Here is a 22,948-nt window from a genome sequence, read left to right on the forward strand (position 1 = left end):
TTAACATCTAGATAGTAAATATTTTAGGCTTTGCTGGCCATATAGCCTTTGTCATGATTTCTCAACTCTGCTCTTAGAGACGGTATAGAAATAAGTGAACAGAGCTGTGTTGCAACAAAACCTTATTTGCAGTAACAGGCAGCAGATCGGATTTGGGCCACTATGGATCCACAACATTTGGTCTTTGCAGGGGAGGGAGGCTGCTGCTTTCATGCTGTGACTCAGAAGCAGCACACGTCAGTTCATTGGCCAGAAGTGGTCATGGCCATACCCTATTGCAAGGGACAGAGGATTAAAATTCCACTATATGAGCCACAATGAGATAGGGTCCATTCAGATCTTTACTGAGTATGGGACACAAACCACCACCCTCATAAGTTTATACAGCAACCAGGATGGTGCACAGTCTGAAGCATTTTATACATCTCTGCCCTGAAACTGTTAGTATTTATTGTCTCATTATCTGTGTGCTTAGCTTTTTCACAGCTTGAGTTGCAAGCAGCTTGAGGGTGTGATTATACCTTCTCGATGCTTAATATAGTGACTGAGTCATTGTGAGTCCTCTTTAGGTGTCAAAAAACTGATTGAATGACTGAATGATCAAACCATCAGACCAAAACAAGGATTCGTTTTAAACCTCTGGGGGGCCTGATAGATAAGAACCTAATTCCTCTGGCACTTAGTTACCTATCTCCCTAATCCCTAGAGCTGCCACTGTACCAAAGACTTGGCACTGTGAGTTGTTTGTCTGCAGGGGAAAAGAGACAAAGACAGGCTCTAAGAACTCACGTCTGTATTTCTTCCATTCTCACAATAAGTGAAAGAGACTCGCAGCAAAATTTTCTTTTCAGAAGAAAAAGAAGGACATTAAAGGTTTAGGTTGCACTTGCTTCCTGAGTACCATGGGCAGTTGACAGGAACCATGGACTTGCCTTATTTTTATTATCTTAGAAAGAAGTCTCCTGTCGCAATGCCTGAAGATGACTTCAAGAGTGTGCAGAACAATAAATGTTCCCCTCTTCTGATCCCCTCCTGCCCTCTTGGAGGGGTGGTAGTTCTGGTTTTCCACGTGTGCTGCTCAAGTCCTGGGGCGCGGGGACTGGAGGAGGCTGGTACCGAAGGAGTGACCCTGTGCCTGTAAGCCTGCAAAGGCACTCCGGCTTACTCTATACATTATCTAAAACACTGGCTTTTATAAGTGTGTTCCTCAGAGAACACCTGTTTTAGAATCATGAGCTGAGCCATTTTTGAGGTTGGCTACATTTGCATTTTACATATTCGAGTTCAGTTCTTACCTTGAAACAAAGAGGGCAAATTCAGGATACAGAGTCTTTTGAAATAGTTATTTTTGCAAAGCAATCCATTTGGGAAACATGTCCCTAGAGAATACAGATTGAGTTAGGCATGTAAACAGGTGAGTGTGATACAGACAATACTGTTGGTGGTTGAATAGAAATATGGTCAAAGTGCTATGGAAATTCAGGTGTAGGAATGGTATCAAGCTGAGGAAAGGAATAGAAAAATAGGAGAATGGAATGAAGTGTCCCTTAGGCTGTATATGCAAAGATACACCGGATTTTGGAAGGAATTTGTGGGACAAAGTGTATTCTAGGCTCAGGGAGGGCTGAGCGTCAGACAAGGGCCTAGGCTGGAACAGTGGCTGTGGAATGAAAAAGAAGGCACTGGTGTAGGAGGCAGGGAGCTGGAGGCTCGGATGAGCAGCAGGCTGCATGGGATGAGAGAGAGGAGGCAGAGACAGTATCAGATGTCCTGGATACTGGAGACAGTCAGGGTTTCTGGAGGAAGAGCCATTATACAAGGAAAAAGCCCAATGACCTTGAAGCTGCTTCAGACTTGGGTCTGTGACTCTCTCCTGTGGTTCTGTGTACACTCCTGGTAATTCTTCATTAGGTCAGAATTACAATACACTCATTACATGTCAGCCAGCCACCTGGCTTTGTTCCTTCACCCAGATGTGTTCAGTCTTTGACTTGCCGTCCTAACAATAATAAGGGCCCCCCCACTTGGCCTGAACTGATACTGCAGATCATCAGAATCAACGTTCCCAAACATAAGGAGGTTCTTGCCCCAGCCCTCAGGTGATGCTGGCTGTACACATGATGTACTTGGAGTTGTGTTTCAAATAGTTCTGTTTTCAAATATTTATCCACTTAATCAAACTCAGTATTTATGGCTGAAAGGACATCTGTGCTGGCAGCCTGGCTCCTGGCTTCTGAGATAGAATGTTTTTTAATTCTCAGTCCACCTTCTCAGTCACTGAGAAAAATTAAGTTAGACTCCAATCAAATGAAGTTATCTGTCTTGTGACAAGTTTTCTAAAGCACCTTGGAAGGATGATGGCCTGGCCTGGTGGTGGGTTTGTGGGTAGGTTTTTGTGTCCCCAGCGTAGAAGAGCATCCTCGTGGTAGTAAGTCAACACTCAAGGACCTGAAAGGTTTTTGTACATTGTATTTCAACTCTGGAGTTTTAGAGGGCCTTCTCTCCCACAGACATTCACACATGCACGTAGAGCTGGCCCATGGCTGGGCTACAGCCCTCACAGGGTTACTTGCCAGTTCCAAAGGCGTGGAGAAAGAAGACACTCGTGCCCCATTGCCCACCATTTTTTTTCTCCGAACCTTACTACTGGATATTGAAAAATCCAGGGTCTGACTTTTCTCTTTTTCATTTCAAGTCAGCCGAATAGCCCGTACACGCGGATATAAAGAAATAGAACCAGGAAGTGTTTATGGTATTGAATCAGAACTTGAGGCATTTAGAGTTGGTCATTTCAGTGGCATTTCTTACTTCTCTTTAATCAGAGATTGAATATGCTTTTTTGCAGATTGTGTTCCTGACTGGCTTTGGTTATGTGTATGTGGACATTGTCCATCAGTGTGGCACCGTCTTCATCACTGTGTCCCCAGAAGGAAAAGCAGGACCTATTTTGACCAATAGGTAGGTTTAATTTTTATCCCAGTAGCAGTGTATATAAGCTTTCCCATTATGAAATCGTAAACCTATTATGTACCATTTTTTGTCACATCTATTTATACATTAAAGCTTTTGGTGGTTATTGTGCAGTCCATCAGGATGTGGTCATCAGCATTAAATCCTATCTGTAATAGCATCTATAGTCTTATTTGGGTACCCTTTCCAATTCTTCCAAACTGGTTTTTATCTTAAAATTACAGGCATACATCTTAAAATTAAACGTTATCATTAGCATGAAATGCAAATTAATACTTCTGTATCCACATGACATCCTAGTAGTTAGTAACTGGACTTAGCCATCAGAGCTGCATGAAAAATCAGCTCACCCCTCAGAGCCTCGTTTTCCCCTTTAGCCTGAATGTTGCCATCAGGTTTCACAAACATGCATCAAAGAGTTAGTATCCTTACTTTAAAAGAACTCATGTCATTCAGCAGGAATAATAGGAAGGTAGCCCCTTCTTCCAAAAAAAAGGACAAAACACATGAGCAGAAAATTCTAGAAAGACAAGCAATCAAAGACATATTTAAATAAGATATTACCTGTCATATTAACAAAAATTACCATTTTCTGGAAAGCACTTTAGAAATATATATATGAAAAGCCTTAAAATCCATTTGGCTTAGAAATTCCAATTTTAAGAGTTTAAGAGATAAAGCAATCATTAGAGAAGTAGGCAAAGATATGTGCAGAGAGATATACAAGTATATTACACTGCCAAATATAATGGCCAAAATATCCAGAGTAGAAATGCCCGTCAGCAGGGGAATGGATAATACATAAATGTCCCATAAGTGGTATACCCACAGAAAATAGACTTGGAGGATTTCAGTGGACTAGAAAGATGTATGTGATAAACCTAAAATAGAGAAAACAACATAAAGTTGAGTATATAAAAATGACCCTCATTATGTGTCATATGTACCTATACGTATACATGCTAAATATGCATGCACATACATGCCTTCTCTCTGTCTCTCTCTCTCTTTCCCCCTCCCTCCCCATCATCTCTCTCTCTCTCTCTCACACACACATGCACAGAAAACATTCCTAAAAAGAAGCCTGAAAAGAAGCAAAATTGTTAGAAGATATGGGGTTATAAGTGATTATTGCTTAATAATTTTTATATTTTCCATTTTCTACAGTAAAACATTTTCTAATCAGAAAAATTAATTTATTATTACTTCTAACAATATAAAATGATACCAACTTTGATGTATTTGTTTAGGCCCTTTTTAAAAAAAGTTTCTAGCTTTTCACATATGGTTAGGAGCTCATTAATTTGGACCCTGCCAAATTATTATTAAATTGATTTTATAATATTTCAAACAAGGTTGGGTAGAATGTTTTCTTTGCTTAGCAGTGTTCGTAAAATATCAGCTACATAACAGAATTAGAGACTAAATTTTAAATTGCATGGTACAACATTTCACATCTGCCCAAGACTTTCAGAAACATTTCTAGGGCATTAGTAGGGCACTGCTGATGGCAGTGGCAGCAATCCATACGTTCAGGGGTGGGAACAGGCAAGGCACAACTGTTTCCTTGCACTTCCTTGATTCACTCAACACATGTTTTCAAGGGTTTAGTGGGTGCCAGTTGCTGTTCTAAGGGTAGTGATACCTCAGTAAATAAAGAGACCAAAATCTCCACTCTTGAGGAAATTATATTCTCATAGGCATGGAATGGGAAGACAAAGAATAAACATAATAAAGGAAATTTTATAGCAGTCATACATTTCAATTTATTTCATTATACTCAAATGTAAGAACAGTTGGCATTCTGCAGCTATAAAAACAGAGCCAAGTAAGAAGGACATAGGGAAAGAAAGAGCATAGTTTTTAGAAACTGGTGCAAGTCTCACCAAGGAGCTGGCGTTTGAGCGAAGACCTGAAAGCAGCAGAGGGTTGGCAGTGTGCTTGTCTGGGGCAGGAGCTTTCTAGAGAGCGAGCACAGGCAGGTCAAAGGTCCAAACCAGCAGACCCAGGTGTTGGAGAAGCAGGGGAGGGGCCGGCGTGGGCCAGAGGGAATGGAGCACAGTACCCAAGAGTGCAGTACCCGAGGTCAGAGGGCTGAGGGGAGGGCAGGAAGGAGGGGTCCCATCATGCAGGACTGGGTCTTAATTCCGAGTGAAATGGGAAGTCCTTGGAGCTTTTTTAGTAGAGAAGTTTCATGACTGGATCTAAATTTTGGGAAAATTGTTGGCTGCTTTGTTGAACTACATTACAGAAGTAAGGGTGGGAGTGGGGAGACTAGTTAGGAGATTGACTGTCACAGTTATTCACGCTGGGGAGAGATAAGAAATGGTCAGTTTCTGGATATCCTTTTAAGGACAAGCAATGGGATTTCCCTGGTGTGCTGGATAAGGGTCGAAAAGAAAGGCATCAAGGGGGAGTCCAGAATTGTTGGTGTAACAAGAGGTCAGCTGTGGCTGCCAGTACCTGAGATGGGAAGACTGTGTAGATTTGGGGGCACAGTCTGGTGACAGGCCTGACAGATGGAGCTTCGTTTAGACGTGCGAGGACTCTGTGCATAGGCAGTTACACACATGAGACTGAAGTGCAGGGCAGTGGACCTGGGCCAACTGTGGGCTTTAGAAGTCGTCAGCATACAGACGAGTTGTCACGCCCTGAGCCTGGGCAGGGTTTCCAAGGTGGGAGGGAGTGGAGATGCAGAAGAGGACCGAGGGCTGAGCTTTGGGGACCTCGACTTGAAGAGATCTGGGTGAAAAGGAGGGGGCCGCATAGGTGACTGGGAATGGATGACCAGAGGTGGAAGGTACGAGAGAAGACACGCAAAGGTACTATTTCCAGCAGGAGGGCGTCGGCGACATCAGACGCCACTGTGAGCTGAGTGAGCCACAAACTGAAAGTCCACCATGTGGCGTGGCCACGCGGGAGTTGCTGGCGACCTTGGGGAGAGTTGCCTGGGTGGAGTAAAGGGAAAGGTTAAGAGAAAATGGAAGGAGAGGAATAGAAGACAATGTGTATAGAAAATTCTTTGAAGTTTTTTTGTAAGAAGGATCTGGAAGATGAGTGGTAGCTGGAGGAGTTACAGGAGGGGTCTTTAAGATAGGAGAAGTAGCAGCATGCTCACAAGCTGCTAGTAAGGATGAAACGAGCGATGGCCTAGAGGAGGTGAGCAGAGAGAGACCGGGCCGCGGAGACGGGGCTCTAGAGATGGCGGGGCAGCGGCCCACAGGCCGAGACGCTGGCAGCTGGGCTGCTGTGGCAGGAGCCTGTGCGAAATTCCCTTCCGCGTGCCTCACTTCTCCAATTTAAGGAGTCTTGGCTGTTTTATTATGTCCTTCTGCCTCGTGATGACTGTGACAGAGGACTAGTGCACGGAGACTAGAGGGATTTGGAGTAGAAATCTGGTGTTGATAAGGGAAACACAGAGGAACGTGACAAGAACTTGCAGTAGTCCCACCGGGAACACTTCCCAGTATTGCTGGAGTGTGACTGGCTCCGTCCAGACACAATGTACTGAAAGCTGAGTTCTTACATGTCCCTTGGGAGAAGCTGATGGGACATCAGGAGGTGTTTAATAAGGCACTATCAGTTTCAAAAAAAAGAAAGGGGGAAACTAATGTTCTTTTCCTGTTCTCTAGAACTCTGGAGAAGATGGTGACATTTAAAATGTTCATCACTCAGTTGAGCCTGGCGGTGTTTGATGACCTCACCCACCACAAAGCATCGTCCGAACTTCTGAGACTCACGCTGGACACTGTTTTTCTGCACGTGGCCCCAGCGGCCTCTCACCTCCCGGGGGAGGAGCCCGGCGCGGCGCTCTTCCGGCTCCACCGCGTAGAGCTGTGCTGCGGGGACCTGCAGCTGGACAACCAGCTGCACGGCCAATCCAGCTTCCACTTCGCTGTCCTTGTCTGCCAGGAGGACAAGCCAGACCCCACCCAGTCTGCCAAAATGCAGGGTCTCCTTGCATCCGGCAGAGATTTGGAAGAATACAAGAAAAAGTGTTTCATCAAACTTTGCCTCACCTTAACGGAAGGCGAGAGCTTCCTGTGTGACATTAATGAGTTCAGTTTTGAATTGAAACCTGCCCGACTGTATGTGGAAGACACATTTGTATACTACATCAAAACTTTGTTTGAGACCTACCTTCCTGGCAACAGCCTGGACGGGCAGCCCCTGGCACTCTCAGGTGGCGAGTGGACACTGCCCGTGCAGGTCAGACAGCACGCCAGGGCCTTGGTGAACCCGGTGAAGTTGCGGAAACTGGTGATACAGCCGGTGAATCTCCTCGTCAGCATCCACGCGTCCCTGAAGCTGTACATAGCCTCCGACCACACTCCGCTGTCCTTCTCGGTGTTCGAAAGGGGCCCCATCTTCACCACAGCCAGGCAGCTCGTGCACGCCCTGGCGATGCACTACGCTGCTGGGGCTCTTTTCCGAGCAGGTGAGGGCGCGGCTGAGGGTCTGGGGAGCTAGGGCCTGGGCAAAAAGGAGATGCTTCGGGGTGGCACCGTGTGGACACCCAGACGTGGGGAGGCAGTACGGTGAGGGGTGAAGCATGTGGGCTGTGCAGTGGGACAGCAGTGGGTTTCCGTCTGCACTCTGTAAGACCTCGGTCACATTGTCAAACCTCCCCAAGTCTCAGTTTCCTCAGCCATGAGATGGGTGGTTACGTGTTTTGAGAGGATACAAGGAAAGTATACAGAGTGCCCTGAATTTTGCTTGGCACTTAATAAACACTAAAGCAGTAGTAGCTGTTTATTTGCCGTTACATGACTTAGAATTATAATCCCATTTGGCAAGCAGTCTTCTGGCTCCTTGCAGGTACAAAGCTCTACATCTGCACCGTAGTGCAGCCGGGGAAAGTGGCCCAGGCCCTCCAGCCTGGGCAGAAACGAAATGCAGTTCTAGGTTGTTAGCTTTCTTCATGACTGTCCTTCAGGAATAGCTGCAAGGAGAGAAATTCAAAGGCTCACAAGATGCACAGAGAGCCTTCGACCTCCCAGTGTGGCCCTGCCTGTCTAGACAGACGGAGGAGAAGGCTGCTACTGGTGCCTCGCCCCCTCTCCGCAGGAGTCTGCAGGGCTGGTTTGAACGTGCATGCAGATGTTGTCTGGTGGGGGGGGTTGGGGGGGGTGTTGCTATAAGCTGAGTGTTGGGGACCAGGCTGTCTTAGAATACCCTGTGGCAGCAGTTTTCAACCTTTTTTTTTCTGATGACACACATAAGCTAATTACTAAAATTCTGTGGCACACCAAAATGTAGGTTATATTTTTTGCCAAGTCTCACACACAAAAAAAGGTATAATTTAGATTCATTTAACCAGACGGCTATTGTGTTGACTGTTGTCATTTTTTTATTTGACAATTTAAGGGAAAGGAGGTCAGTGCCCCTGACTACACAATCAGGTATTGAATGTTTAAAAAATTCTTGTGGCGCACAAGTCGAAAATCCCTGTTCTATGGTAATCAGCGTCAGAGTGCACGTTCCTGACCTGAATGCACCCGAAAGGGGTCTCGGTTTGACAGTCTGGCTCCTCGTGTTCCCGTGACCTCAGGCAGCACGCCCCAGCCAGAGTCATCTCGGGGCCCCTTTCTGGTAAAGAGTACTTTCCGAAAGTAACCGAGGAGGGAACCTTTGTAACATTGTACTTGGTGAATGTTTTCCCATAGAAGATTAACATCGGCGCAGCAAATGACCCATGTTGTTGCCATATTGGTAAGATTCCATTCTCTCCCAAATGAAATTCATAGAGTTGATAGGGCTGCCCAGCTCTCCTAAGTGAAAATGACAAGATCTGGGGAGGGCCCTGCCGAGACTGTTGTTTTGATAGCTTGGACAACAATGAAGAAATATTTCCCTCTTGCTAAGAAATCATTTAAAAATAAGCAGTTAAGATTTCAAATTTAATAGATGGGTATAGTTATAAACAATTCCAGAAACTTGCCCTTTCAGGCAGTTTTTGCTTTTAACATGAGAAGCGGGCGTGTAGGTTACTGAGCTCTGATCTGAGCCTGGGAAGGAAGGGCCCCCATCCGGCCAGCACGGCTTGCCGGAGCGTGGCAAGCGCCCTCCGTGCAGTGACCTGGCGGAGGGACTCCGGCCGTGGCACTAGGGAGCCGTGTCCCTGCACCCCGTGTGCTAAAAATGATCGTTTTGTGTTTTTAATGAGCTTTCCCAAGAACATTCTGTTTGGATTTTTTTGTAATCCACTTAAAAATCCTCTAAGCTGTTGTCCCAACCTCATTATATGCCGAGACAAGAAATTCTAACATAAAGGGCCAAGATTTTAGGGCCTGTTGGGAATTGTGTCGCTGAAAACCTACAGACAATCCGAAGAGTATCTGGAAGAAGGCAGTGCTGGACTGAGTTGCAAGTGGGAAGACGTAGGAGGGGACCAGCCCCCAGGTTCACAGCATTGAAGGGGAGGCACTTCCATCCTCGTAGGAAGGGTCAGAGCCTGCCTGGGAGGGAACAAGCTGCGTAAAGAAACAGTGAAGCAGTTAGAAATGAGTTACTGTCCCTCTTTAAAGGAAAGAACGTGGGCTTTGTGATTTCCTGGGGTCCCTCTCTGCCCACCAGTCTCTGTTTGATGGGACACCAGACAGACACCCCTTTTCAACAAAATTCCCAAACAAGTCAGAGAAGGATATATTTGCTTTTGGAGGGAAATAGTTAAAAAAAAAAAAAAAAGAGTGTCCTGGGATTCCTTGTGCCCTTTCCTGGCCAGCCCAGATGCCCCTGAGAGGTCGCTCTGGTCCACAGTAGCCTCCCCATAAGGCCATAGGCCTAATCCCAGAGACCTGTCCCCACCTTCGCCTGGGCAGAGGCTGTGTTTCTGCCTACTCTGTGCCCTTACACTGGGAGCTTTGCTTGCCAGTCGCTACTTTCTTCTTCATTTCTCTGTGGAATCATTGGAATGAAGAGGAATCAAAATGTTCCTAGGCCAGCCTGCCGTCTCCAGGTGCAGCCTTACAACTATTCTGGGATAAAGGGCACCTGCTCTTTCTCTGTGTCCAGAGAGGGCCTGCCAAGGCAGAGTAGTCCACGGCCTTCCACAGGACCCTGCTCCCTCCTTGTACCCTGGGCCCCCCACATGGCAGGGGCGCAGGGTTGTTTGGAATCAGGCAAACCGAGGTGGGAAACCCAGCTTACGAGTCTCACCACTGGAGAGGTTGTGAATAATGGTCTTAGTGTCTGAGCTAGTTTCCCCCTCCTCCTCCTAGGAGCCTTCCTGGGGGAACGTGGAGACTGGGTATTACTCACGTCAGATTCTCCTCTCCCCTCTGGGCCTGCTGCAGCTCCTCAGTCCAGGGAGAGGCTCAGTCACTAGCTAGTCCGGATGTGTGTAAAAGGAGGTAACAGCACTTCTCTTGCACAGTTGCCTGTGAGAACTAGAAATGTTGAATGCCTGGTACCTATATGCCCTCCCATTTATAGTCATCTTGTAGAAATTATGTCCTGTTTTAACATAAACCCTAATGTTATCTTCCTACTATTCCAGAGAAGAGAGGTGGACTCGAAGTTTACGAATGTCCCTCTCTACAGCAGCTGGGCCTGGGTGCCACTAGGGCTCTGGCCGAGCTTTGCACACACACCTTCCCAGGCCTCTGGGATTGGTGACATGACTGGAGGTCTCTGTCACAGGCCTGCCCTCCAAGAGTCCACTGGTGAGGCAGGACTAGCTCCCACATGGGTCCTGGCCTGGGGAGGTCAGTGGGGTTACCAGAGAAGTCGCCTGTTGGGAATGCCCCTCACCTTTGCCCTTGACCCTCGCCTGCACGTGGAGTCTGCTGGGTGAGAGCCCCAGTGCCCCACCCTGGGGGGGACGACGGAGGGAACTGCTGCCGGAGTGCACACCAGAGCCACGTTCCCACGGGGCAGTGCACACAGCAATCAGGCCACTGAGCAGGCCAGCTCCTGGCAGGCCCCGGCGCACATAGGAAACCAGATCCAAAGCGCGTCTCCTGGGACTCTCGCAGGGAACACTCCCCTCTCGCTAACCTAATCAGTATGTCCGTGTCACTGAAGTTTACACAACTGCAGCTGGGGTTGAACAGGAGACATTTATCTGGCTCCAGCTCCGCTCTAAAGGGAAGCACTCAGCTTGGTAGGATTGGGAAAGATTAAAAATAACTCCTCCATCTTTGTCAAAACTTTGCATCCCCCTTGTAACACCCCATTTAGCATCTGGCCTCCCCTCCCGACCAGGCATCTTCTCATCCCAGTGCTGCTGCTGCCCCAAGGAGGCTCCACAGATAACGCTCCAGCCTGCACACACCTGCAGCCCGAGGGACCACCTTTCCGCGGGCAGGTTGGAGCGTGGGTCCCCCTGCACACGTGTCCCTTTCCGCGGGAACATAGGACTCCGGCAGGGAAGTTGTATTAAAGCCATTTGTGAGGCTGCCAGAAGGATCACTTTGATTTATAAAGTATGAAAGTTTGCCACATCTGAATTCACAGTGAATGAGTTATTTCCCATATTTTGCTCCAAAGGAGCTTATTACATTCTCAATTCTAGTGTGAAAAATGAATTGCAGGGAAAACGTGTCATTTTTCCCAAATGTTGGAAGTGCTGTATTGAAGGCTTCAGTAACCCCTTCCCTTTGGCCCCTTCCAGGCTGGGTGGTTGGATCCCTGGAAATCCTCGGCAGCCCTGCGAGCCTGGTGCGCAGCATCGGCAACGGCATCGCCGACTTCTTCAGGCTTCCGTACGAGGGGCTGACCCGCGGCCCCGGAGCCTTTGTGAGCGGAGTTTCCAGGGGGACGACGTCGTTTGTGAAGCACATTTCCAAAGGTAGCTACTTTGGTTCCTTGTAACGATGCCTATTTCATTCCTTCCTGTCCTATTCTTTATTTTTGAAGAATGTGTTTAAGTTCTAAACACATTAGGTTCGCCTCTAGCTTTGTTTGGCTTGTTAGCTTGCAATGAAATGCTAGGGCTGTAACAAAGCTCGTATATAATGTCTTATGTTTTAAACAGATCAGCGCTTGCCTGCGTAGTGTGTGAAAATGTTTCAGAAACTTCAGAATTTTAAACCTCCCACGGGGAAAACTCGGACTGGCTCAACTGTTATTCCATGTGATAAATACAGAAATATTAAAGGTGTTCAGGACTTCTGCTAAACATCAGAAACCCTACACTGTGTTGCCTCATCATGTTTTTTTAAATGTAGATTCAGTTGTCATAACTTTCGTGAGGATGTGGAGGCCGATCTGGGTGGAACAGCCGGCTTTCCTCCCGCAGGCCACGTACACAGCGCCATCTTGTGGCCCGGACCGGCCGCCAGGCACAGAAGCCCAACCCCTGCCCTGTGCACGAAGGGGGCTGTTTTCTTTTCATCCGTGTGTTTGCTTGACGATACTTCGGTCATGTTGGCAATGACTCGGGAACTAACAAGGGCCATCTGAATCCCCTTTTCTTCTCAGCAGGAGGCAGGGAAAACAGGGCAAAGGGCTTCTCCCCTGTCAGGGGCTTTTATGAGCAGGCAGGTTATAGAAGTCTCTAGAAGGCCTCAAAAGACAACTTGGGCTTGAAATACGAGAACCCGTGGTCCCTGGAGGGGGACTGGCCAGAGACCAGCAGGAGTAATAAACCACGTTCCCCGGACAACGGCAGGACCACTCCCCCAAGCCCCGTCGGTTGTCCGGGGCTGGGAGCTGAGCTGCAGGAGCTCACAGATGAGTCACTGGTGGATTTCTCACTCTCGACACTCACATCTTGGTGGTTCTGTTGTTTTAATTTTAAAATGAGACAACCAGCACCTGCTGAATTGAAACCCATCAGTAATTCCAGCGTGCTCACTCACTGCTTGTCTTTCACACTCATTCTCTCAGCAAACTCCAGTGGTTTGCTGGGAGCCGTGTGTGTGCGTGCACATGGATTCCTTTTCTGATGACGGGCGAAGATGCCGCTGCAAGAACGATGTCCACAACAAGGGAGCTAACTCAGCAGCTTCAGAAAGGTGTCCGTTGGTATTTTCAGTTTTGCTCATTGAAATCTATGCAGAGTTGCTGGAGGGAATTCTGATATTTTGAGCAAGAGGCTGACATCACTTTTCTTAGAGAAAAGACAGACAGAAGTATGGCTTTCACCTGATTTGCTCCCTTTATTGTCCTCACATTTTTCAGTTAGCATCCTAAATATCAAAATGGCACATACTCTCTGTGGCACAATAATCATTTCCTCAAAATGTCAAATGGTAAACTTCAGTGTCTCCTTTTACTATGACTGAAATAATGAGGGAATAATTTGTAGTCCTAGAGTAGAAACCTTTCTTTGCCATCCGTCAAAAATTCAGCAGCTAACCTTAACCCTTCAACTCAGAGCAGGCAGATTTTAACCTTCAAAACTGGGCCCCGGTGAGGACTCCGAAACTAACTGTTTTAGCCAAAGCCTTGACAATCAAATGGTAGCGCGTGACAGTTTCATATGAAACTCAGGCATTTTTCTGGTGACAGAGGTCATCCTACCCCTTTGGAGGAGTGCTGCCACCGGCATAAGCAAGTGTTAATATTCACCTCATTTTCGTAAGGCTCACGCTTCCAGTTGCCCAAGAGGAAGCCACTGTCACTCACCATCTGGGCATGTCCAGTGACACAGACGTGCTACCACGGGCCCTGGGGACCCCTCTCCCGGGGGTTCTCCACGTGTGTGACCAGGAGGCCAACCCACGTGCTCTTGCGCCTGCAGGTACCCTCACCTCCATCACCAACCTGGCCACGAGCCTGGCCCGGAACATGGACCGGCTGTCGCTGGATGAGGAGCACTACAACCGGCAGGAGGAGTGGCGGCGGCAGCTCCCGGAGAGTCTGGGCGAGGGGCTCCGGCAAGGCCTGTCCCGGCTTGGCATCAGCCTGCTCGGTAAGAGGTTGCTGGGATGTGTGCTCAGGGTGCCTTCTGGCTCTGGCGAGGGACATGGACTCCCAGGACGTGGGTGGCTGGGAAGTTCACATCCTTTCTGTAGACAAAGCTGAGGCCCAGAGAGGACATGGCACTCGCCCCGGTGCCCGCCGTGAGTCACTGAGGCTCAGAAACAGGACGTGGCCATGACAGGGCCGTCCTGTCTGATGAGAGGGTCACCTGTGCAAGTGCCCTGCTCCGGCTTCCTTTTGCCTCTAGCGTGAAGCATCTCTCTGGCCTCCTCCGGGCTCTGCTCCCCAAACAGAATCACGCCATGGACGGGCCCCTGCACGTGGGGGTGTGAGCACAAGGGCGGCAGCACGTGGCCCTGCACCTGTTAAAGGGAGTCCCAGGCGCACGGGAGCCTGGCTCCTGCACCCCACAGGTACTGCAGGCGCCTGCTTCGGTTCCAGAAGCTCTTGATCACCTTGCAGTGGTCGCGTAAACCTCAGTGAGGAGCACACTGTTGGCTTTTTTTTTTTTTTTGTCTTTTTAAGAATGCCAGATCAGCCTGACTCCGGGTAATTATCATTTGTTGAGCTGCCAGATGGTATAGTTAGAGGTGAAGATTGCTATGGGTATTTCCAGATATTACAAATGTTTGACAAGTAAGTTGCTTTGGAAAAATCTATAAAAAGGAGGCTTGAGAGCTGAACTTTTGCAGAGCAGGATTTTCAAGGGTATTTTTTGTTTATTTGTTTGCAAAGGAATTTAAAACTGTATTGCTTGGCAGCGTGCCTGCCCGGCATCTGAAGGAGTGTGCGTCTCACAGAGATCAAAGTGCCCAGTGCAGAGAGAACAGGGGTCAGCAAAGCGGAGCTTGAAAGGATTTGTCCTCTCTCCAGTCTGCTGTTCCAAACACAACCCCTCCACTCGCAGTGCAGCCAGCTGAGGCTCTGAGAGGACCCAGTAAGATGTTACAAGAGCAGGTTAAGTTACTAGAAACTGTGTAAGTCACCATTCAGTGATGTGCGGCACTGTCTTGGAATAATGCGTGGAAACCGGGAGGCTAACGGCCTGGGGGAGGTACTGCTGAGTGGAGGGGCAGCCCCGAAGGTGGCGTGGCCAATCTGGGGAAGGGCGGGCTGTGGGGCGGGCCACACGCTCAGGAGCCACCGACCACTGGCCAGGGTGTTCAGATCCCTTCTTTTTGACCTCCGACAAGTTCTCTGAACCTGGGTCTCTCCAAACCTCGGGGCTGGGAATGCCACTGTTAGAGGTCGCCATCAATCGTGTGCCAGGCACAGGGCCTGCATTTGGTAGTCAGAACCCGTCATGATAATATCATGGCAGCAAAGGGACTGTAAGAGTTGCTTGATGTCAGAGAGGGTCATGTGAGCCACAGCAGGAGCCTTTTCGCTTTATTTTAGTCCAATGGGTTAAGTTGCTATAACCACAAAAAGTGACAACCTTGGGTGCCTCAGGTCATTGTTTGGAGTCCATGGGACCTCTTTTTGCTCAGAATGCTGGGCTCTGTGCCCTCTGCCCCAAGCAGGAGAGCTTCCTTCCCTCCATCCGAGCCCTCCTAGGAGCTCCAGGTGCTCACAGAGGGGACCTGAACTGGCTGGCGTGTGGCTCTTTCCATCCCGACTAATCTGTGCTCCTCCCACCCAGAGAAGCCGGTCTCCACTACGTAGTTGCCACTGTATAAAGTTGTGCCTGAGGGTAGGACTCACTTATGGGGGGAACCATGGTTCCGCCTTTGCATTGTCACCCTTTGGGGCATGGCTCCTGTTGTGAACAGAAAGCTTTGGTCTTTGCCATAGTTACTGGGTCCTGTACACTCTCACCCATGCAAGGGAATCACGTAGTCTGTGGAAACTGCAGTGGGCTCACAGAGATTTTCTGCATGTCTGGCCATTTGCAAAAGCCTAAGGCTTCTGGGGGTCATGTAAATCCCCCACAGCGTGTGTTGATGGCACCCACAGATGGACGCTGGCCTGGCCCTGGGCCCCCAGGAGCTCCGCCCCCAGCAGCAGGCCCTGAGCTCCACGCCCACATGGGCGCTCTCAGACACTGGAGTTCACAGTGGGCATCTCCATCCACGCGGCTTCCTTTCCTCTAGGAATTTAAGAGCTCTCCGTGTGCCATGTAATCACGGTGTTATCTCAGAACATCCAGTCCTAGAACGCCCTAACGTGAGGCAAGGAGACACGGAGAGGAAGACCAACCAAGTCCTCTCACCTGGGAAAGTATAAGTTTGTCACCATCTAATCCACACCCAGAAATGCAATTTAGTGCCTAACTGAAGCTGGAGCTGTTACGATATAATAGTTTGCAGCCTTTGCTCAGTGAAATCCAAGTGCTAGTTCCTCAGCACCTTCCTTTACAAGACACGGGCGTCGGCGACCCCGTCAGCAGGAATGGACTCACGGAGCGCTTCAGGGCTGACGGAGCGCTTTCCCGTCTTACTGGGCCCTCCAGCCCCGGGCAGGGACGAGGCTCACGGACTTGTCTGGGTCCAGCTCCAGGCGGGACGAGAGCCTGGCCTTTCCACATGTCACCCACCATGCGGGCTCCAAGCCTGGAAGCAATCAGGATGTGGGGAGACTGAACAATTGAAAGTTCCAGGGTGGGGAAAACACATTTCCCCCAAATGTCGATGGGGCGGTGGGCCTTCCTGACGCTGCTTCGCCCCCATGGAGACGCTGGGGAGTGTTATGAGACACTTGAAAAATCAAAGGGAGCCTTTGGCTGCCGTGCCCAGACACATCGCCCCAGGTCAGCACGGAAGTGTCAGCTGGCAGAGAGATGCCGCTGAAAGATGCCGCCGAGGCTCTTGGAGGAGCTCCACCAGTCTGTGAACAGCAGAGGCTTTGGAACCGCTCTGTTTCGCCTGCAGAATTGGCACCAGGTCCACCCACATGCACCAGATCTGTGCCCATCCACCCCACTTTCTACTGCTCCCTGGAGTCCTCACTGAAAGAGGATGTGAGCCCCGTGTCACAGCTCCACTCCGAGTCCCCTCCCAGACGTGCCTGCTCGCTCGTTAATACCACTGGCAGGACATCAGAACCTGCTTGCTTGACCCACGCTTCTTGGGCTGCTGCCCAACTTCTGAAGTATCGACAGATTTCCCAGCAGCCGCACCCTCCGTCCTCACGGCCGCTCGGGGATGCCATGTGGAATCCCAGCAACAGAGGCCTCCACCAGATGAATTCGGACGCTCTCCCTCAAGGGAGCAAGCAGAGGGCTGTGCACCCAGGAGAGGACCTCCTGGGCAGTCCCTCTGGTGCCGCTGCCAGCCACTGGCAGGCTGGTCCGCAGTCAGCAGGGAATTCAGGAAGACTGCTCCTTCCTTCCCAACTGCCCAGACTGTGCTGGCCCAAAAAAGCTGACCTCAAGCCAGCACGCCCGGTGCACTCCACAGGTCTCGTTTGTCTCTGGAGTGAGGGGCTGCGCAGTGGGGGCCCAGGGGACGCCTATGCCTCTGCTACTGTGATTTATTTTTTAAAGTGCCCAAAATATAATTGCCATGTGTGGTCAGGGCAGCAGCAAAATAACCACGCAGACAGGACTTGCGTAGCCCAGGGACACACCGTGTTTTTGCCAGAGACGAGGAGCAGGTCCCAGAAGAGGTGAGGGAGGGCCTTTGTAGTCCCCTGGCTTCAAAGAAAGCCCTTTTCTAAATGGATGTCCGACAAGGAAACACCCCGGCCCCTGCCTTGGCAGCACACGTGGAGCCGTGGGCCCGCCCCTCCAGGGTGCACGCAGCCTTCCCTGCCTCACCTCATCACCTCACAGCCGCCTCCATGTGGCCGCCCACCCCGCGGGCCTGATGCCAACAGACAGGTTTGGGGATCAGTTTCCACCGCCTAAAGCCTTCGAGCAGGTTTCAGTATATGACAGTAAATAACTTACCGGCTGTGGGATTTAGCCGGATTATACTAATCAGAGAGCTTTCTGAAGCCCTCGGAGCAGCAGCCTCTCTGTTCTGCAGCTCGCACCTGGCGACCAGGGAGGTGTCGGCGTGAGTGACGGGCCAGCTTTCCCGCCCCCAGGGTCGGGTGCTGGGCGACAGCACGTGATCTGGCGGCTTCTCCTCTACCTCGGAGAATCTAACACCTTGTCATGGGGTTCAGGCCTTCCACTTGCGGGGGCTTCCCAAATAGTTTATCTGTCAAAACCGCAGTAACTGAGCCTTTGCTTTGGCCAGTGGCTGGACAAAGTGGAAGATCAAAGGGGAGTTTCCCTGGGCCACGTGTCTGCACTCGCGCTGGTGGAAGTTAGCGCCCTGTGTGGACGGACAGCCACGGGCACCAGGGCCTGAGGACAGGCGAGGCCTGGCATGCTGAAGGGAGACGGGAGAGTGTCGTCGCAGGAACCACCTGCCCCCGACTCAGTGTAAATAGACTTAACGGAAATCTGCACTTGAAAAAAGACATTTCCACCAGAAATGAAGGCAGTAAATTAATTTATTGACGAGTTTGTAATTATTTACCCCAGTTTTCCTACTCTTAAGCATAGAGGCCTGTCAGAGAAATCAGATAATGAAATCACGGAAAGCTGTGGTCATTGATTTCATGCTTGTCACTCTGAACCGTCTGCTTTGAAAGGATTTGAAGACCAGTCTTGCCAGGGCTCTGGCTCTCCCAGGCACTGACGGCACCTCCACTGTGGCCGGTTCCAGTAACGCCTCCCAGCCACTGACTCCTGACCCGCAAACGGGGAGCAGAGTGTCAGATTCCTCAGAGAGAAAACGGGAGGCGGGCTTCCAGCTCCAGGGCCAGGGCTGGGTGACCTGGGGGCACAGAAACAGTGACCCCTCCACCCTCCCTCGTCAGGGCAGCAGGGGTGGGGTGGTCAGCTGGGAGCAGCTTCTCCCGCTTCCTGCACCACTGTGTTAGGGTTGAGAAGTGCTGGGTCAGGCTGGGAAACGGACCTGTCGCCTCAGGTCATTCTTAATCTGTCCCTGCATAAACTTAAATGGCTCTGTCAAAATTGAGGGGACTGGAATTCTTGAAGAATGTTCCCTCCACAATTGACCTGAAGGAACTGGCCTTTGGTTTTACTGAATTTTATTCAATGGAATATTGCTTCAAATTAGCAGGGCATTAACTGAGACCTGGAAATCTCCATCTACCCAAGAGACTTTGAATTAGTGGCAATTGAAATAATGGGATTTGACATGTACTAAAATTTCTACCGGGGAACTGTGCATTTTCATTAGTCCTAGCAGGTCTGAGTTGAAAACAGAATTCTGTCGGGAATTGAAGTGAAATGTTTACCTCTTATGAGTTAGGGGACCCTCCACTCCATGATGGAAAAAATCGAGACCAGTGAGGCCTTCCCTAGGTCGCATCATCGGCCCCTGAAAGTGAGCGCAGGGGACGGACCATCCCACAGGGGGAGAGCCGGCAGGGCAGAGAGCAGTGAGAGCAGGGCTTCGCAGCCATTCTGAAGTTTAGAGTACGTGGCCAAACCTCGGGTAACGTGAGAGAGAAGGAAGTTTTTCCAACACTGGCAAAGGGAACAGCCCGTTTCATAAACAGCATCAGGGAACAGGTTGGTGGGTACGAGTGAGGCTGTGAATCTGACTCGAGACCCAAATCCTGCCTCAAGCGTGGGACAGCTGTGTGACCTCGGGAAAAGCCCCTCTGCCTCTCAGTGCCCCAGCGGCCTCATCCAGAGAGTGTGGATAAAGAATCATGCCTGCCTCCTGGGATTATTTGGATGAATGATCTCATACAAGCACAACCCTTAGCACAGTCCCCAGCACGGGGTGAGCACTCAGGTCAGATTAGCCAGCAGTCCTACACAGCTTAGCGATGGGGTGTGTTCTGAGAGATGTGTCACCAGGCGATTTTGTCGTCATGCAAACATCATAGCCTGCACTTAGACACACCTAGGCGGTGCCACCTGTTACACACTTCGGCTGCATGGAATCACCTGTTGCTGCTAGGCTCCAAGCCTGCGGTGCCACACGTTACTATACAAAACCCAAGATGAAGTCGGTCACAAGGAGAAATGACACAGTCAGGAGAAGTGGCTCCTGAGATGGATGAGGGTTCTGCTGGCGTACCATGGGACACCGTTGTACAGCAGACTTTTTTTTTAAATCTAAATAGAGAGTGCACTCTAAAATAATGATAAAAGGTGTAATACAGCAGGTCCTCAAATAGTCATCTCATTCTAATGTTGATGAGATGCCATGGGAACTTAACTCTTGTTTATATCACTTAGCCTGTGATAAAATTTGCAGAACCTGGTGATACCACTTTGCCCATAAGTGAGGACCTTATGTAACAGAGACCAGTTGCATAGTCATTGACTATCACCAAATGTTATGTAGTGTTCATAACTGGATGTGCTGTACTCTTATACAACTGGCAGGCAGGAGGTTCGTTTACACCAGTATCACCATGCACACACGAGGAGTGCATTCCACTACACTACAACGGCTGTGATGTTACTAGATGATAGAATTTTTATAGTGGAATTATAATCTTACGGGACTACTATCACATATGAATTCTGTCGTTGACTAAAATGTCGCTGTGCAGCACTATGTAATAGAAATTATTTCTGCCCTAACTGGTGTGGCTCAGTGGATTCAGTGCCAACATAGGAACTGAAGGGTCGCTGGTTTGATTCCCAGTCAAGGCACATGCCTGGGTTGTGGGCGTGCGAGAGGCAACCAATTGATGTAGCTCTCACACATTGATGTTTCTCTCCCTCTTTTTCTCCCTCCCTATCTTCTCTCTAAAAATAAATGAAGCCCTGACCACTGTAGCTCAGTTGGTTTTGGCCTTGTCCCACAAAGTGAGTTGGCTGGTTGGATCCCAGTCAGGACACACACCTGGGTTGTGGGTTCGGTCCCCAGTCAGGCCGTGTTTCCCTCTCACATTGATGTTCCTGTCCCTCTCTTTGTCCCTTCTTTCCCCTAAGAATAAATAAACAAACTTAAAAATAAATATTAAAAAAATTACTATATCAACACTTATTAAATAATTATTATTAACTTACTGATGAATAATTGCTCTAATTAAAAGGGACAACGCAGAAAGGGGCTGGCCTGTCCACCTTTTTTCATCCTCCTGATCCACTGACAATGTCCCAGGTCACGCAGGCTCTTTCTTTCTAAGGGATTATGAACCGTCTCCTCCAAACTGCACGGCATGCTTTCTGCGGAAAGGCATGGGGAGTGTCGTGTGGAATAGTTTGACGTTTAATAAATCCTGAACCGAACTTCCCAGGTCCTGAGTGGACCAGACCCAGTCTGAACATTGTGTGTGGATGAGACAATAAATGCTTAACTTAAACTGCCCTCAATGTACTTAGGTAACTGGTAAATAAATGTAAAGAGCTTTTATGAATGTGGGCTTTCATTTTCAATCCAAATGAAACTAGGGTCCAGATGGAAGGTTTTCCCCTCCTCGGGACTTTAAACCTTGGCCCTTTACCGGGGACTTTCGTTGTTTTTCAGGTGCAATTGCTGGCATAGTCGACCAGCCAATGCAAAACTTCCAGAAAACGTCCGATGCTCACGCGTCAGCAGGACACAAGGCCAAGGGTGTTATCTCCGGCGTGGGCAAAGGAATCATGGGGGTGTTCACAAAACCCATCGGAGGAGCTGCTGAGCTCGTGTCACAGACTGGTTACGGTGAGTCGGGGGACGGCTGTCAGGCCAACTCAGACGCCACCGGTTGGTTCATGTGATTGCACCAAGGGTTCCTGAGATGACCTAGCCCCCCCCCCGCCCCATGGTAGAGCAGTGAAAAATAAAGGGGATAAGTTTAGTAGTAAATAGCTCTCTTCCTCACCGCCTTTTGCTTATTTACATGAAGTATAGAATTGATAATAAATTACAAAATTACAGAACCAGGAAACCAGTCATTTCAGTATATGTTTATATGTCAAAGAATCTTTTAACAGTCTATTTAATGAAATACACTTTAGTAAAAGTAACTGGTTAGTGGTTGAGGGTAGTATGTAGAATATATTGAAGCAGAGAATGGAATTACTACTTTCCAGGTGAGCAATTTGAAAGGGAAACTAGATTAGCAGGAAGAAAACTATCTTTAAATTACAATGCTTATTTGGAGAATGAAAGAGGAGCATGCATGTGTGTGCATGCATGTGGGTGTGTGCACACACGTGCGCGTGCTTGGAGCTTGGAGTGGCTTTCTCACCTGCAGACGCCACGCTGCTCCTGCAGCCAGGTCGAGTCCCCTAGCACCGGCAGCAACGGTGTGTAGCCTGCAGGTGAACACCCTCGCCCCAAGCAGACAGCGGTGGAGAACTTGGGCTCCTGGCACCACTTGCACTTGGCCTCTTCCCATGCACGTGTGTGCACAGAGGAGCAACGGGTGGTGGGAAGTAAGCACGTCATCCCCTGCTTATTTCCTGTATTCTTGACAGAGCACATGCAAGTGAGTTTCAATAAACGAGTGACCAGAATTGCCACCTTTTCACCCGTAATCAGTGTCGTCATTTTGGTGGTGAAGGAGGCTATCTGGCCAGTATCACACAGGGCAGGAGGGCTCTCTCCTTTGTCAGGCACACGAGCACTCTGCGCTCTACATCTGCCACGAAGTCCGAGGGGGACTGTTCACTGCAGACATCCTGCACCTCAGATCTGACCAGAGCAGCCAGACCAGAGCGTAAAGAAGGAGAGGGTAGCGGACAAATGCCCACACTCAGGCAGCCCTCCAGAGAGGCTCCTTTAAGGGACCACACAGATGCAAACATGTGTTCCTCTTCGCTGTCCCCAGCCTCCCCGCCCTCTGTTCTCACTCACAGGGAAACTGACAGAAAGGTCTGCTGCCGCCCCAGGTGGGCACACGCTCCCTTATCCAGTGCTTACCCAGAATCAAAGCAGCATCCTGTTGCTGCAGTCCTCAGTGAGGGACAGTCAATGTGGACTTCGTAAATTCCTTTGGTTTAGAAAAGGCTGTTGCCCCTCACTGTGCACTTCCCAGGGCCGAGGCGCTCCCTGGTGTAAGAACATCTCAGAACAGAGCCTCCCATGGCCTTGTCGGTTTCCATCATTCTTGTAAAACTTTTATTACCGGACTGAAGGTTTTACAAACCACTAACTCTTAGCCTAATGACTGCGCCTCATTTGTAAACATTTACAAG

General features: G+C 49.4%; 1 protein-coding gene across 6 annotated transcripts in view; it reads left to right on the top strand.

The window, feature by feature from the left end:
* The window catches only part of VPS13B (vacuolar protein sorting 13 homolog B), a 702,408-nt gene that overhangs the window by 672,590 nt on the left and 6,870 nt on the right, over nucleotides 1–22,948 (top strand). For all 6 annotated transcript variants that reach the window (XM_036031293.1, XM_028534101.2, XM_036031289.1 and 3 more), the window contains 5 exons: nucleotides 2,846–2,958; nucleotides 6,603–7,408; nucleotides 11,585–11,761; nucleotides 13,658–13,828; nucleotides 21,294–21,470. In XM_036031293.1, coding sequence (XP_035887186.1) covers nucleotides 2,846–2,958; nucleotides 6,603–7,408; nucleotides 11,585–11,761; nucleotides 13,658–13,828; nucleotides 21,294–21,470 — 1,444 coding nt within the window. The remainder of the gene's footprint in view (nucleotides 1–2,845; nucleotides 2,959–6,602; nucleotides 7,409–11,584; nucleotides 11,762–13,657; nucleotides 13,829–21,293; nucleotides 21,471–22,948) is intronic.

The sequence above is a fragment of the Phyllostomus discolor genome, chromosome 7 (genome assembly GCF_004126475.2).
Source record: "Phyllostomus discolor isolate MPI-MPIP mPhyDis1 chromosome 7, mPhyDis1.pri.v3, whole genome shotgun sequence".
NCBI lineage: Eukaryota > Metazoa > Chordata > Mammalia > Chiroptera > Phyllostomidae > Phyllostomus > Phyllostomus discolor.